The sequence below is a fragment of the Muscardinus avellanarius genome, assembly GCF_963383645.1.
Source record: "Muscardinus avellanarius genome assembly, chromosome: 18".
Lineage (NCBI taxonomy): Eukaryota > Metazoa > Chordata > Mammalia > Rodentia > Gliridae > Muscardinus > Muscardinus avellanarius.
In genome coordinates, this window is record NC_137804.1 from 36,614,259 (window position 1) to 36,630,742 (window position 16,484).

At 44.7% G+C, this 16,484-nt stretch overlaps 1 protein-coding gene across 16 annotated transcripts in view; it reads right to left on the reverse strand.

Moving 5' to 3' along the window:
• The window catches only part of CADPS (calcium dependent secretion activator), a gene marked incomplete at both ends in the record, with an annotated part of 501,631 nt that overhangs the window by 265,315 nt on the left and 219,832 nt on the right, over positions 1–16,484 (reverse strand). For all 16 annotated transcript variants that reach the window (XM_080714889.1, XM_080714888.1, XM_080714885.1 and 13 more), the window contains 2 exons: positions 477–598; positions 5,900–6,133. In XM_080714889.1, the coding sequence (XP_080571015.1) occupies positions 477–598; positions 5,900–6,133 (356 nt within the window). The remainder of the gene's footprint in view (positions 1–476; positions 599–5,899; positions 6,134–16,484) is intronic.

Sequence of the window (16,484 nt, forward strand, 5' to 3'; positions counted from 1 at the left end):
TTCCAGGGGCACAATAATGCCTTGAGCACACGCAGTGAGCACTGAACACACTGTTGACCTAATCACTTAACGTACTGTGTTCTATTTAGCATCCGCTTTGCTAATTCGTATATTTTGTGGTGCATAAAGACTTTTAAAATATTTTTTCTAATATCGTAAAGCGAATATTATTGGGGGAAATATAATCATACAATTTGCTATCAGGAGCTCCTGGTTGTCGTAAGGGAGGAAAACCGTGGCTGAACACCGGAGGAAACACCAAAAGAGAAAGGACACCTCCCCTGCCTTCTGTTCTCAGCGTTGAAGGCAATGGGCCCCCAAAGAGAAGACAGTCGAGCCGTCTTGCTTGATGAATGAGCACGGTCCAGGTCTGTCAAGGTCTTCTAGGGAAACGGGACCTTTATCTTTTGAGATGGCCAAAATGGAACCCAGGGTAGTGGCCCTCTGTAGAATGAACCGTGAGAACTGTGACTTACGTTGGTTTAGACGCCTCCGCCTGATCTGTCTGGAGCTTCTCTCCTCCCTCTACCTCCATTGTGCAGTACACAATGCGATTCGGAGCCAGGGATTTCAGGCCTTGGACTTCCATGATCACCACCTGCAAAGAGAGCCACACGTAACGAGGTCAGTGCCAATGCCCACGGGCGGCGGCATCAGCAAGGAAGAGACGGAAGCTGGAAGGAAGGCTGCCGGGCTCGTGACGCCTCCTACTGGGTTCTTACCAGTCCTGCCGGAAGTGGCTTAGCTTGAAGATGCAGTTACCCACAGAGCAGCTCTGTGCCTCCAGATGGAGTGACAAGCTTGTTCATCTAGACACTCACAGGGCAGACAGGCAATGTGAACCGGGCTACTCTTTCCATGTTAAAAACACAGGGTCATTTTGTTGTTGTTGTTTCTAGCAAGAAACAGGCCCTCTCCTGTGTTCTTTAAAAGCAGCCTAGCGTTCTATGCAATCTCTTGGCAGAGAAACAGCTCATGGACTCACTTCTCCCTTTATAATAAGTAGCAGAGCAAGTTCTAAGACAAGAAGCAGGCCCCACTTGGCCCTAGAGTCAGAGAGACAGTAGGGAGCAGTGGGGACTGCGGCAAACGGGAGGGCGCATGCCTCATCTTACGGGAGCAGCTGTCAGCTGTCTTTCCCCAGTCCAGAGGCACCAGATACTCTGTGTTTTTATTTCCCACTGGAAAATGAGAATCTGAATCACACTTTCACTATTAGAAATTTGATTTTGAAATGTTGACAATAATCCAAATAGAAATAAAATATGCAAAATCTGTATAGGCCAACGTTGTTGAGTCAAAACAAAAACATGTCCACAGCTGCCTAGTCTCTGGTCTACACTGAGGGGGAAGACTGGTGCCATCCTAGACCAGGATCCAGCACTGATGATTTCTGGCGCTTTCCACCACTGCCACGTAGGGGTAGTAATGGAAAGACACATGCTATTCTGACATATAGTGACTGAGTGGTATTCTCTCTCTCTTTCTCTCTCTCTCTCTCTCTCTCTCTCTCTCTCTCTCTCTCTCTCTCTCTCTTTCTCTCTCTCTCTTTCTCTCTCTCTCTTTCTCTCTCTCTCTCTCTCTCAGAGAGAAGGGAGAAAGGAGAAGAGACAGGAGGGCGGATACTGATTTACAAACTGGAAACAAATATCCAGATCATAGATCTATACTGAATAATATGTGAAGAAAACTACTCTACTGTACTCCCAAAGAGGTAAGAAGAGAATTACAAATTTTGATCAATCAAGGTGTGCAAAAATACCTACTTTCGTGTGTGTGTGTGTGTGTGTGTGTGTGTGTGTGTCTAGTTTCTTCCTGGCTCTATTCAAGAAAGCACAGTAGAGAGGTCCAAGTCATGGTTTTGCTGTGTGATAGCCCACTGCTCCTCAAACTTTTTTTTTTAGTACTGCAGATTGAACCCATGGGCATTCTACCTCTGTGCTATATCCTTAGCCCCTTTATTTTTTATTTTGAAACAGGGTCTTACTGAGTTGCTGAGGCTGGCCTCAAATCTGTGATCCTCCTGTCTCCAAAGTACTAGGATTACAGAGGTGCGCCGCCATGCCCAGCTGCTGCTCAAACTTAACGCGAATCAGAATCGCCTGTAGGATTTGTCCAACTAGAGGTTGCTGTTCCCACTGCTAGAGTTCTGATTGGTGCGCTGGGTGGAGTCAGGGAATTTCCATTTCCACCAGTTTCCCTGTGCTGTGGCTGCTGCTGACCCAGGAGCCCGGCTTTGAGAACTATGTACGAGGCATGTGATGTCAGGCAAGCGACTTGGCCCTAAAGGCGCTTTGTTTCATTCCTTCCAATCTGCAGAGCCTCAGCTTTCTTATCAGTGAAGTGAGAAGGGTAGCGATGTGCATCTTGTGTCTGTTGTATGGGGTTCCAAAGATACTGTACATCACTGACCATTTTTATATTGAAATGGAGCAAACACAAGGAAAGAAACAGAAGGCACCTTGGGAAGGGCGCCACTGGGGAAGCTGAAAGACCGCGCCTCACATCCTGAGTGCAGCTCTTCACCAGGTGCAAATATCTGCAGGTGTATCTACGTCTCCCAGCCTTTGTGTCCACGTGGGCAAGTCCCTCCAGGGGCTGTTGTGGGGAGCATCTGGTGCACATCGCTGTTCTACAGTATCCGCTGCTCCTCGTCAGAACGTCCCCCTTGTCCAAGACCTGGCCACCTGCCACTGGACCTCCTTTCCCCCGGGCAAAGTTAACTGCTCCCTGGGCCCCTCCCAGCCATGCAATTCTATTATTACATTACACGCATCTGCACCAACCTGCAAATTCAAATCTTAATCACCCTCATGACATAATGGTCCTCTCTCTTTTCTCATCTTCCCTTGCCGTGTCCCCCAAACACATTCACAAGTAGATGTGCAATGGTTTTGGCCGGCAGTGCTAAGAGGTATTTGGAAAGCCGGGGCATTTCACCCCTGGACTTGAATTTACATGCCCAGCCCTTGGAGTCACGCAAACACGGGCGATGGCTGAGGACTCGCCCACGTCTCTGTTACAGATAGTCAGCTATGCGATATTCAGAGAACCGATAAAGAATTAGAAAACCGCTGATGTAAAAACTTCATTAAAGCTGAGAAACCACTTTCCCCCTCCTTCTGTAGGAAGACAAAAGACGGTAGGGAATAAATTGCCACCTTTAATTGGCAATAATCAAATTCAAAGAGATCAAGAAAAAGCATCCAGTGCCTCTGGTGGCAGTATCAGAAAAGAAGAAAAGTTTCTGTGAAGTCACACTGATTTTTTTTCACACACCAAGTGCTCTATATTTAATCGCACTCCACTTCTTTCAACTGCAAAATACACACTGAGATGCTGTAATGTATCTCAACCCAAACTCAGCACAGAAAAACAAACTACCTGCAGTTAATTCGCAGCAATCCTTAATTATGTCCTAGAAAATTAATTTAGTCTTTACACATTCTAATTAAATGTACAGAAATTTGATCTATTTTCTTGGTCTTTCAAACCCCGGATTATCCAAAAAAAAAAAAGCCCTTCTGGAGTTATTTTATATTAATAAGGAAACCTAGACCAAAGGACACTGAAAGTCTTCACATTAAGAAATGATTAATACTTGAGGACATAGATCCCTTTACTCTGATTTGAAAATTATACAATGTATTCATGTATTGAAGCATCACATGGTTCCCCATAAATAAGTATAATTTGTATGTATTAGTTTAAAAAGATCCGTGTGTGTGTGTGTGTGTGTGTGTGTGTGTGTGTGTGTGTGTGTATTGTGCCGGTGATGGACCAGGGGCATTGTATATCTGAGCTACACCTCAAGCCCTATTTTTTATTCTTTATTTTGAAACAGGGTCTTACTGAGTTGCAAAGGACCTCACTAAGTAGCTGAGGCTGGTCTTGAATCACAATCCTTTCATCTCAGCCTCCCAAATGCGGGGATTACAAGCATGTGCCACCACGCCGGGCTGGGGTTTTGAACTTTAATAAGTAAGCTATAAGTGGTTCCTAGGTGGCCTGTTGATAAACACATTCCAGGACCACACCACAAGTAGTTTGTTTTGTTTCCTGACAATTTAATTGAGGCATATAAATTTATAACGTGAATATATATATATATATATATATATATATATAGTGGTATTAGGGGCTGAATCCAGGACCATTCTACCTCCTGAGCTATACCCCCAGCCCTATTTTTTTTTAATTTTGGTATAGGGTCTCACTAAGTTTCTGAAGGCCTTGCCAATTTGCTGAGGATTGCCTCAAACCTGTGATCCTCTTGTCTCAGCCTCCCAAGTACTGAGATTGCAGGATATGCCACCATGCCCAGCAGTGAGGTCTATTTTACATGTCATGTAAATAACCAATTCCAAGTGTGCAAGTCTACATATTGTGTAATTAACCAATTTCAGGTGTACAATTAAATGATTTTTAGTAAATTTAGTCGGTCATGTGATTTACTCATAAATTTACTTAAGGACATTTTTATCTTCTGCAGTAAGACTCCCTCTTATGCATTTCCATGCTTGCCCCAAGTGACACTAACCTACTTTCTATTTCTGCAGCTCTGCCTTGGGGACATTCATATCCATGAAATCATACACTCTACAGTCTCTGTGTCTGGGTTCTGGTACTGGGAGTAATGCTTTTTCGGGGGCATTAATGTCAGAGTATACATCTAAGTGTAAATATCTATCTATGTATCGATATATATCTCTATCTATCTATCTATCTATCTATCATCTATCTATCTATATCCTTTTACTTGCTAAATTGTATTCAGTTGTATGGATGTACTATGTCTCTCCATGCTCCAGCCAATGGGCATTTGGACTGTTACCATTTCTGGCTATTATAAATCATGCTGCCATAAATACCTGTAGTCAAGTCTTTGTAGGTGCCTGTGCTTTCATTTCTCTTGGGTAGATTTCTAAGAGTAGAACTGCTGGACCACATAGCGATCAACTTTTTGAGAAAACACAGACTTAATTTCCAAAGTGGCTGGGCCTTCCTATGTTTCCATCACCTAAAGGTTGGCTCCGCAGGTCTGGGTGGTGCCCAAGAGTGTGCATACTGAGCTAGCTTCCCAGGTGATTGTTGTGTAACGGGAAAGGTGTTGAGAGAATTCACAACTCACGAGATGATGCTAGGCCAACTGCCTCTCTCCTAACTATAATATAGACTGCCAAGAGTGTACCTTCTCAATTGCATAAAGTTTCTTTATATTTTGGTACTGGGGATTGAATACAGGAGGATTTTACCTTTGACCTTTGCCCCTAGTCCTTTTTTTTTTCTTTTGGTGGTACTGGGGTTCCTGGAAGCCCTTCCACCTCCGGGCTACACTCCCAGACCTATTTTTGAAATATTTTTATTTGGAAACAGGGTTTAAGCCAGCGCGCGTGTCTGGCTTCAAACCTGCATGATCCTCCTGTCTCTGCCTCCCAAGCATGGGGATTACAAGCGTGCACCACCACGCCCAGGCCCCCTACTCCTTTTTTGAAACAAGGTCTCACTAAGTGGCTGAGGGTCTTCCTAAGTTGCTGAGTGTGACCTCGAACCTGCCATCTTCCAGTCTCAAGCTTCCCAAGTACTGGGAATACAGGGGTGTGCCACAATGCCCAGCTGCAAAAAGTCTTTATAGAATTTTTGAGTACCCCTTGAAGACAGGAGAAGGCTGACAAAGTTACATATTGTAGGTTGTCCTTACGACTACATTTCCTCAAGAAAAATGTGTGCCATGGGAGAGGGGAAGCCACGTGCTGCTCGGAGGACCTATGTGAACAAGCTGCTGCTTTAACAACCACTGCTGCGGTGCACGGGGGAGATCCAGCAGGCTGCCATGCAGCCGGTCACCCACACCCTGCTGACTCTGCTAGGACGCTTTCACGGGTTCAGGGCTTCTCACCTCCAAGGAGAAAGACAGCACCACGTCTGACTTGGAGAGCTGGCTCTCGCTCTCCTCGCCCATGTCGATGATGGAGGCGTTGTGGCTGCGCTTGAGTTTCTGAAGCTTGAACTCTCCGCCCTTGGACACTGGCATGCTCTCCAGGTTGGCCATGAGCAGGTTGACTGAGGACTTCAGCTCCTCGATGTACATGTTTTCCATTTCTTTGGATACAAACTTGGGAAATTTGCGTTCCTTGCAAAGAAAAAGAAAAACGTGAACTGAGGAGTAAATATAGAGACCTGCTTTTCCCAAGAGGCTTTGGCATCACGGCCAAGTTCCAATCACGTCTCCCGCTGCGCACATTCGTTCGGGGATCATGGTGTTGTGCTGGAAAGCGTGCGGCCTCCCTGCGTAGGTGGGCTGCCTTCTACCTCCACACAATCTCTGACAGGTAAGAAGCGCAGCGATAGTAAGAATGACTCAAATGTTCTCTTATACTACTTTTCTCCCAGAAAATTTGATTTGTGGGAAGAAAAAAATGGGGTGATATTCTCCAAACCTGGTTTCAGTTCAAAAAATTTTAAAATCTTTTTCTTTTCAGTAAAATGCAGTCAGGTTGTTTTTAAGTTACAAAAACAGAAAAGCCCTATTTCTGGTATCTATAGTGATTTTCTCACATGAATAATTCAAAAGGAGCTGAGATGTTTCAAACATGGCCTGTGGCTATTTCTAACAAAAATACTTACTGTTTTTAAGAAAAAAATGAAAAAAATAATGAAGTGATTAGAAAAGTGATTAAAATTCTTTAGGAAAGAAGATATAGCAACTTATAGTCAGAATGAAACTCTGTTTCTCTCTCTCCTCCTTATGAATTCATCTATAAAGACAATTTGTGCTAGCCATGTCAAACTTTTGCTCCTATCTCCAAGTTATCCAGGTGCCTTGAATATACTTTGGATCAATCACTTACCAAAGACCCACTTCTTACTTGTAACATAAAACTGCCTTTCATGTCCCACTCCAGAACCAACGAGGCGTGGACCAAGCCAGATGTGTTTGACTTCTTTTTTTCCCAAGAGATGGAAAAATACAACTTGATCTTTTTTTTTTTTTTTTTGGTGGTACTGGGGTTCCTGGAAGCCCTTCTACCTCCGGGCTACACTCCCAGACCTATTTTTACATTTTTATTTGGAAACAGGGTCTCCTAAGCCAGTGTGTGTGACTGGCTTCGAACCTGCGCGATCCTCCTGTCTCTGCCTCCCAAGCGCGGGGATTACAAGCGTGCGCCACCAGGTCCGGCAAATCAAGCAGAGCTTTTTTTTTTTTTTTTTTTTTTTTTTTTAATTGGTGGTACTGGGGTTCCTGGAAGCTCATCTATCTCCAGGCTACACTCCCAGACCTATTTTATATTTTGAAACAGGGTCTCTTAAACCAGCACGGCTGGCTTCAAACCTGCGCAGATCTGCCTTTCAAGCTCAGGGATTACAAGGATGCGCCACCACGCCCGGCTTGATCTTTTTTTAAATTTTTTGGTGGTACTGGGGTTCCTAGAAGCCCTTCTACCTCTGGGCTACACTCCCAAATCTATTTTTGCATTTTTATTTGGAAACAGGGTCTCCTAAGCCAGCGTAAAACTGGCTTAGCAACATCCTAGGGTAGACCCAGCTTCAAGCAAGCTGGAATCAAAACTTAGATTGGGTCACTCCAGCTGAATTTTTCTTCATAACCTCAGTTTGAGATCCTCAGGGGTGGCTCCATTCTCAGTTGGGCTTCCTTTAATGTCACAGAAATGTTTCTTATGGCCTAATCATTATATCTATATCTATAGGACATCACAGTATCTACTGGAAGAATAAACATTTTCCCTTGAAATGTCTATAAAAGAGAGACTTCCATCCTAGCACTCCTACGCCAATTCTGACTTATATACATACTCTGAACCAATCTCTCTGGTTCATATAGAATCATGCCATGCTGACTGACTTAGGCAAGAGTTCTATCCCTCCATTCTTAATGCTGAGAGAGAAGTCTGTTAATTGACCAGGAATTAATCAGAATTACTCTCTTGAGCAGGTGAACTGAGAAACATTTAGATTACAATTGGTGGCTGAGCTGAAGCAGCTCAATTCCGTTGACTTAGGGTTGGCTGCCATATTGAACCAGCTCAGAGCCCAATGAGACACTTGATAAGCAAAAGGAAGAGGTAGAGATCTATAGAGGGAGGCAGGAAGAGAGGTAGAGACAGATGGAAGGAGGGTAGTGGAGTCAGGGGAAGGAAGTTTTGATTGGTACTAGTTTTCTAATCGTGCCTTGTTATTCTTCTTGAATGCCACTTTCTTGGGAATCTTCCATTCCCCTAACGATAATCCCCCTTAAGTGCCAGTCAACAAGAAGGTGTCCTTTCTTGTCTCTCCAGAATCTTCATTCAACTACCCAATGCTGGTCCCCCTGCACAGTTTGGAGATGCCTTTGTGCTGTGCCAGTTCCACTGCTAGGAGGCTGTCCTAAGTGTTATTTTCCTTTTCCCCTTCCTCCCGAGGTAACTTTCAGGCATCATGTCATTTTCCATATTTCTGCTTCAATGCTTGATTTCCCTGTGTGGGGTTCCCTACTGCACTTGCTTGTGATGCTAGCTCCCCTTTTTGGTGACACTTATTGTAAAGGAGTCAATCAATGTTCACGTTCCTCCCAGATTCACATGTTGAAGCCTAACCCCCAGTGTGATGATACTTGGAGGTGGGGTCACTGGGAGGTGATCTGGTCATGAGGACACGGCCCTTATGAATGGGATTAGTGCCCTTAAAAATCCCCAGAGTCCCTTTGCTCTTTCTACCATGTGACACCAGTGAAAAGACAGCTGTCTATAAAACAGAAAGTGAGTCCTCATCAGACACCTTATCTGCTCCTTGGGCTTTCCAGCCTCCCAAACTGAAAGATGCAAATTTCTGTTGTTTATTATCAGACATCTTTGATATTCTGGTCCAGTAGTCTGAATAGAATGACACTTGCTATAACTACTGAATCAACTGTAAAATTTATCTATGTCTGTTTCTCCTACTGGGCCAGTAACATGCCTATGTTGCTATCCCTGCTGATTTCTTGGTACCTGACACACTGTTTGGCACATAACAAGCATTCAAGAAATGAGTTGAGTGAATGAATCAGCAGCTTGTCAAAATGTCCATAATAAATACCAGTGTAGCTAAAACTCAGCTGTGAGGAGGAGGTATTGAGATGATGAATTAATCAGATGAGATTCTGCTTTGCTATGCAAATGAGCAGGGGGGCTTTGGAAACACTCAGAGCACGGGTTTCTTCCGTAATCTTGGAGTACAATCACTTCCCGCTGTCAGGTTGGGCTCTGCCCACTGTGTGGTGCTTTCTAAGCACACTGTGGGTGATGGTGAGAGGAGAAGCAGAATGGATGCTTCTGGAATGAGAAAATAGGTTTATGGTCTTGACAGCAGCTAGTGATGATTCAATGTGAGAGAATCCCCAAAGTCTCGTTTCTCTGAAACATCTACTTATTGGGCTTGGTTTGTCTCATTCTGAAACTTGATCAGGGGACAACTGTGACCTTGAGAACTTGAGTATTCTTCATGCAGAAGACCACAGAGACACGGAGACTCCATTGCTTGTCTATTGCCACTTGCCTGGCACAATGTCAGCCCAGGAGGGATGCTGTGGAGGGGATATAAACTGTCTTCCTTGAGCTAGTGAGGAGAAAGACATTAGGAACGTCAAGGCTGTAATGGAAGTCTATGAGGCATGAATTCTTGAGAGAATCAGGATGGCTCCTCTGGAGGAGTCACACTTGGACTGATGGACTAATGGATGGAGAAGAGCCTTCCACCAGGTCCAGTTGGATATATATTTTCCTCCCTGTGGAAAATATTGTAGACAACTATGAGTCCAAGAAGATCTTCATGATTCTACAGTCCACGGCATGTTTCTCCATTACTTTAGAGCATGGCCCTCTGGAGAGTGAAAGGTATGAACAAAGTGGGTTAGCTAATGGTCTGAGAGTGGTTTCTTAGGCTGTGTTAAAGGCTGCCAAACAGCAAAAGTTATGTCCTGAGAACTTGAAGTCCAGTACAGCCTGATGCATTGCATTCATCCTGTGTTAGTCAGCTTTTTAGTTAGTCACTGTGTTAGTCACTGTGACCAAAGTACCTGACAATAACTCAGAGGAGTAAAGGTTGATTTGGGCTCAGGGTTTTAGTCCATGGTCCACTGACTCCGTGGCTCTGGGCCTGAGGTGAGTCACAACATCATAGTGGAAAGGAATGGCAGAGGAAAGCTGCTCATCTCATGGTGGCAAGAAAGGAAAGAGAGGAGAGTGGAGATAGGGGAACTGGGGGGAGAGAGTGGAAGGGAGACAGAAAGAGAGAGAGAAGTCGAGGAAGAGGAGGGGGATAAGTAAAGGGAGAAAGGGGAGGAGGAAGCGGAAGGGGAGGGAGGGCCAAGGACAGATACAGTTCTCAAGGCCTTGCATCCAGTGACCTGCTTCCTTCAGCCATGACCCATCTTTGAACCTCAGTGCACTGGACATCATTATTTAATACGTTGTCCTTTTGGGGGGGACATTCTAGATCCAAATCCGAATAACCCTCAGATTGGAGTGCAAACTTTAGAGAACCACAGGGCATTTTTAGGAAGGGATATGAGTAAGTGGTATCTGTGATTTTTACTGCCAGTAGCTGGTTCTGTAGCTACAGAAGGATGGAAAGAAAAATTAGGGCTTGTAAAGTGGTCCCCCCCGCTGCTAGTCAGGTTTTAGAGACAGTATCAAGTGGAGTCCCTTTTATCATACTCTTCCTGAGGACCACTTGAAGACTTCAACTCTGCAGTCTCAATGTTTTGGAAGAAGACCCAGTGGTTATAAATACCACCATTTTGGCACAAAGCAAGCTCCTACCAAACTATGCAGCAATACACTAGAAAGATCCAAAGAATGATCACTACTTCCAGGACTTGGACAGCTCCTAATGACATCATAAAAAGAGGCAAACAGAACTGACGCCTGCGAGCGAAAGCAAGGCTATTTCTTTCTGCTCTGAGTACTTAAGCCTTGAGAAGAAATAGCATTCTGTCAATCTAGGCTGAGTTTCCTGAGTACAGCTGTCAGTGGCCGGCCCATCACACATACATTTCAAAGCTGCACTGTGCCATAACAAGAAAAACATAGCCCTCAGTCTCTACTGCTACTTTTCCAAGCATAAAAATAAATCAGCCTTGACAAAAGAATCATTGATTCACATTGCTTTATGAAAGACACAGCACATGGGTGGACAGAGTTTCCAAAGAAAACCTCTGCTGGCCATTTGCTTATTTGTTTGGGGATGATAACATTCTTCAATGGGGCTGGCCTCTCAAAGACAATGCTCACCATGGTTATTTATGCTTGATCACACTCAGGGATTTTTGGAACATCTTGAAAAACAGCATTTGAAGGCTCTCATGGCTTCTTTAGCCATTAGCTTTGCTTTTCTGTTTTTAGCTTTTACCCAGAGAGGATGGATGGGGTAGGGGGAAAAGCAGACAATGTCACCTTCACTCACAGAGATGCTCCCTATACCCAGAGGCTCAAATGAGATGCATTTGTAGGCATTCGGGAGGGACACGACAGAGGGACACTTTCTAGAAAGGGGAGCCCACGAACAGTGTTGCTGCTATTAGGTCTAATCCCTCAAATACTTCCTGGGCTCCTATCTTAGGTCAGGTGGTATGCTCATTATTAGGGAGAAATAAGTCGTCAGAGGGTGAGGGTATGCAAGAGGCATGCTGGGAAGTTGGCACTGATTAGACACATGAAGCCACAGAAGGGGGCCCAAACATAAGGAGGGAATCCCCAAATCTTATGGAGTCCATGTTAGTGAAACTGACTAGACTCTGAATCCAAGATTCATTAGTTTTGTGACATGAAACAGATTTATTTTACCCATGTGAATTTTGGCTTTCATGTTTGTAATGGGGGATAATAAGTTTCATAAAATTATTGTACGAGTGAGAGATAATAACATGAACACTTGTTGACCCCTGAGTCCCTCTGTCTGCATACCTACACATACACCAGGTGCATACCACCACTACCACCACCAGCAACTGTGAAACCCACAATAATGGTGGATACTAGGTACAGACAATGTACTGGTTAGCATTTCCTGAGCGCTAACTATGTGCTGGCTCCCAGTCTAAGTGTTTTACATACTTTACTTCTTTTAATCATCCCACTGAGACAAGTGCTGCTATTTACCCCATTTTCAGGAAGAAAAAATGAGTGAGAAACGGGAGTTGAGCTTGAAGCTCAACGGACCAGCTCCAGTGCCCGTGTTGGCTCCAGCATGGTAGGGCGGCTCCTCGGGCCCCAAAGGTCACTCAGGTTGAGCTAGCACTCTTAGACCTCTTGGCATGGTGTGCCCTGCGGGCGTCACTTCATTTTGTAGAACCCTCTCAGCAGAGGTCTGGTAAGAGCCCCGTCCTTCATGGCAATAGCCATCCCAGCATTTCTCAGGCAACATAGATGACACGGGGTACAGTGTAGGGGGTGGCAGGGAAAGAGCAGACACATCAAACCAGGGATAGAAGGTCTTGGTAGTAATTTGTCAAAATCAGCCTCACCAACATTAGAAGGCGTTTGGGGCTCTGGCGTGGCTTCCTGGCGAGGCCCTCACCCACAGGCTGTCTTAGCTTCTCATCTTCCCTGAACTGGATGTGCTTCTCTTAACTGGGATGGCTTCAGAGAACCTTCTAGAATTTGGCTTTTTCCTTGGACTCAGATTTTCCTGGGTCCTCGGCTATCTGACAAAGGCCAAGGCCAGGGAGATGTTCCCATCCTGCATTTTCTTTCAGGCCACAAACTTTTCTACGTTTGCTCCCCTGTGTGTTTAGACAGTGTGCTGCTTTGTGACTCGGGGTGAGTGCAGGGGGCGGAGCCATGCGTGAGTAAATGGGGGTCTATACCACTCTGTTCTCTTGTCAAGGAGGATTCCATTTTCACCTGATTTATGGCAATAGGTAGAACAGAAATTTTCCATCTGGGAAATATTCTGCTATTGTTTCTCCTTGGCATTTGAAACAGGGGCAGGGTGTAAGAGGGTCATTTTGCTCAGCATGGAATGGGAATCTGAATGCTGGTTCCACATTTGAATGACAGCTTGTAAAGCCAATGGTGTTTCACTGGGCTTCTGCCACTGGCACTATGAAAGCTGCATGATTTTTATTGAATAATTATCTCAAGAATTTTGGAATTTCCTCCCAAAATGTGACTGAAAGAACTAGACCACAGCACAAGGGCACCAGTGCCGCGATCTGCCTGCATACAACGTCAGCTTCTGACCAGGCAATTCAAGCAACTCAGACTTAATTCCTGAGTGAAATTTGAGGACACTTTAATGTCAACATGAGAGGATTTGGGAGAAATGTTTGAAGAGGGCTTAACAAATCTTTTCTACCAGAATTTTTAAAAAGTGCATTCCCATCTCTTCCTGGAACTTTTAAGATAATGCCCCTGAGGTTGACAGCGCAGCCATCTCTGTCTGATGTCCTGTGCAGCAGTCTCTGTCTGATGGTTCCTGGTGAGCTGTGATTGAATAGGCTCCAGTGCAGGGTTATGAAAAAGGGAGCGCTCGCCTCCCTTCTCTCCCAGGAAGAGAGAACAAACACAGGCCTCCCAGTGCACTGTGATGCTAAGAACACCACCAGCAGAAACCCCAGGGTCTCCACAAACTCTTCCAGACTCTAAAGGAATTAAAGCAGAGAGCATGCTGACGTCTGGAAGCCAGTTCTGCCTAACACTGCTACCTTGTTTGGGCCTCCAGATAAACTAAAGGAAATGGACTGTGCATTTTAGTGGAAGAAAGCAGGCTATTTTCTGGAGGGGACGGGGTAGGGGAGAGGAGGGGAGGGAGTTAGGGAGGGGAGAGGAGAGACAGAGGAGAGGGGAGAGGGAGGAACGCCAATGAGAAGGACTGACGGTCTTGTCCTGCAGTAATTCCCTGCCTTTCACCTGAGTACTCAAAACAAAATGCATGAAGTTGAGAATCAGAGGAGCCAGCTTCTGTTTATTTACTGAATGAACTTGGGCCCATCACTTAAACTCAGCAGTGGGCTGGTGACAGCACGGTCCTCCACAGTGCTGGCCACTCCAGCGTTTCCCAGGCAACAGGAAACACAGCACGAGGCGAGGCAAAAGGAGGCAAATGTAGGGGGTGATGAGGAAGGGACGGGCCCTTCAAACCAGAGAAAGAAGGTCTTGGTAGTAGCTGGTTACCAGCAGCATCGCAGACACTGGAAGGCACCCGGGGCTCAGGAAGCTTCCTGGATAAGGATGAGGCCCCTGCCCTCACACTCGAATGGGCTGAGCTTTGATTTGCTCGAATTGAAGAGAATTGTGTTGCTCTAAGGACTGTCCATCACAGGTTTAAAGGAAAGTTAAATTGTACAGCAGAAAGCTTGGCTGACCCATTTAGTAAAGGGCTGATGAGCAGAGAGAAGACAGGAAAGCTGAGAGTCATGGTGAAGAGCTTGTAAGATTTCTAGACCGGGAGTGACATAGACATGAGGGCCTGTGTGAGAAGGTATTTTGTAATGTTAGTTAAGAACGCAGTTTCCTTAATGGAGGAAACAGTTCAAACAGTGCTTTGTTCAATATGAAGTTATCGGTACCAATTTCAATGTTATGCATAGGAAAGGGGAGAGGCAGACCTGGAGGGAAACCCACCAAGGCTGTGTGTGTGTATGTTTCTATCACTCCGAACCTCAATTTGATGCATAATTACAATGCCTAACAATTAAAAAATAATGCAGTTTCTTGACATTGACCAAGTTCTCTAATATCTCTGCTTCAGCCTCCTTATCTAAGAAATGGGGCTGATGATAGAACCTTTCTCACATGGTCTATCCCTGAAGGGCTGGGATAATGGTGGGGACCTTTCATCCTAAGTGATCCATTTCCAGCTCTACGTGTCCAGAGAGACCTGAGCTTTTTTTTCCATAGTGGATTGGTTGACTGCCCCAGAGGTTGGCCCTTGAATTAGCTGAGCCAATCAGGAGGCGATTCTTACGACTGTGAATTTTAAGGGGGTAATAAGAAAGGGTGGAAAAAGAGAAAGATGTAAGAGACAGACTGATTGGTTGAGTTCCCTGTTCTTTTTTTTTTTTAAGTACTAGAGATTGAATTTTAAGGGGGTAATAAGAAAGGGTGAAAAAAGAGAAGGATTTAAGAGACAGACTAGTTGAATTCCCTATTTTCTTTTTCTTTTTTTTATAGTACTAGAGATTGAGCCAAAAGTGCTACCTCCTAGCACTTTTTCAATTTTTTTAAACAGGGCATCCCAGGTTTGCTGAGTCTCGCTAAGTTACTGAGGCTGGCCTTGCGCCTGCAATCTTCCTGTCCCAGCCTTCCAAGTACTTGTATTACAGGCACGAGCCACCATGTCTAGCTTCCATATTTGTATATACAGAAACATGGACAGCTGTGGGACAGCCATGCGACCCATGTGAGAAGCACGTAAAGAAAGACTAGCCGATGTGGGCCTGGGGACAGGAGGTGGGTGCTATGTGCACTCCTTGGTGGCTCTTGGTTCTGTTTTTTTTTTTTTTTGGATTCTGGCTGGACTTCGCCCATGGTTTCTGGATCCCTAAAGGCATCCCTTCTTTTACACAAGCTTCCTGGAGCTTCTCCTCTCTCTGTTTTTTACTTGAAATCAAAAGTGCTCAATCCATTTTTTACATAAGAGAACAGAGCAAGTTATACATGGTGGAGGTCACCTATCTCCAGGAATCTCTGCTTATTGTATGGACAGGAGCTGACTTTCAGCCATATGGTTGAGTTATACAACCTCACCAAAACTCACTGTGATTCTAGGAGTAGAAAAACCAGGGCACGCTAAGAGAAGCAGAGCTGCTTTGTTTTAATATTGCTTCATGAATTAGCCAATATACGAGCTCTTTTGATCATTAGTAGATGAGACATTTTATTTTCCTCAATATTATCTTGACTGTTTTAAATGAAGAGAGAATTTAGAATTCAATTAAATTGATGGAATAAACAGTTTCATAGCTAAAACCCAAGAATAACTGGAAGCAGGAGTGTCAATATCTTGAGGACTCCTCGGCATCTCCCTGGACCCTCTGTCTGTTTCTTTCTGTGTTCTTGTCATTGTTTCAACGCCCTTCCTCAATATGGAAAAATCCAACATGGCTGCAGACATCTTTCTACCATGGAAAGACAGTGCTCTTGGTGAGAAGTCCACAGACTTCAGGAAAGGGATTCATTGGTTTAGTTTGTGTCAAGCATCCATTTTGAACCAATCGGTAATGGCTGGGGCAGGCTGTGAAGTGGGTGAGGTTACCCTTGGGGGATGAGCTCACACTAGGACCAAAGGGCCATGGTGAAGGAGTCATTGGCAGGAATACACACCGCAGAAGAAGAAAGCCAATTTCTAGGAGAAAAGGAGATAGTAGTGGGAAGATTATCTCACAGGACCTATGAAGCATTCATAAATTATTATCTATTATCTTCAAGTGACTAGGAAGCATTTCAATTGCCCATTTCATTATTTAAGGTAGCTTAGTTATAAGTCATTAACAACATCCCACC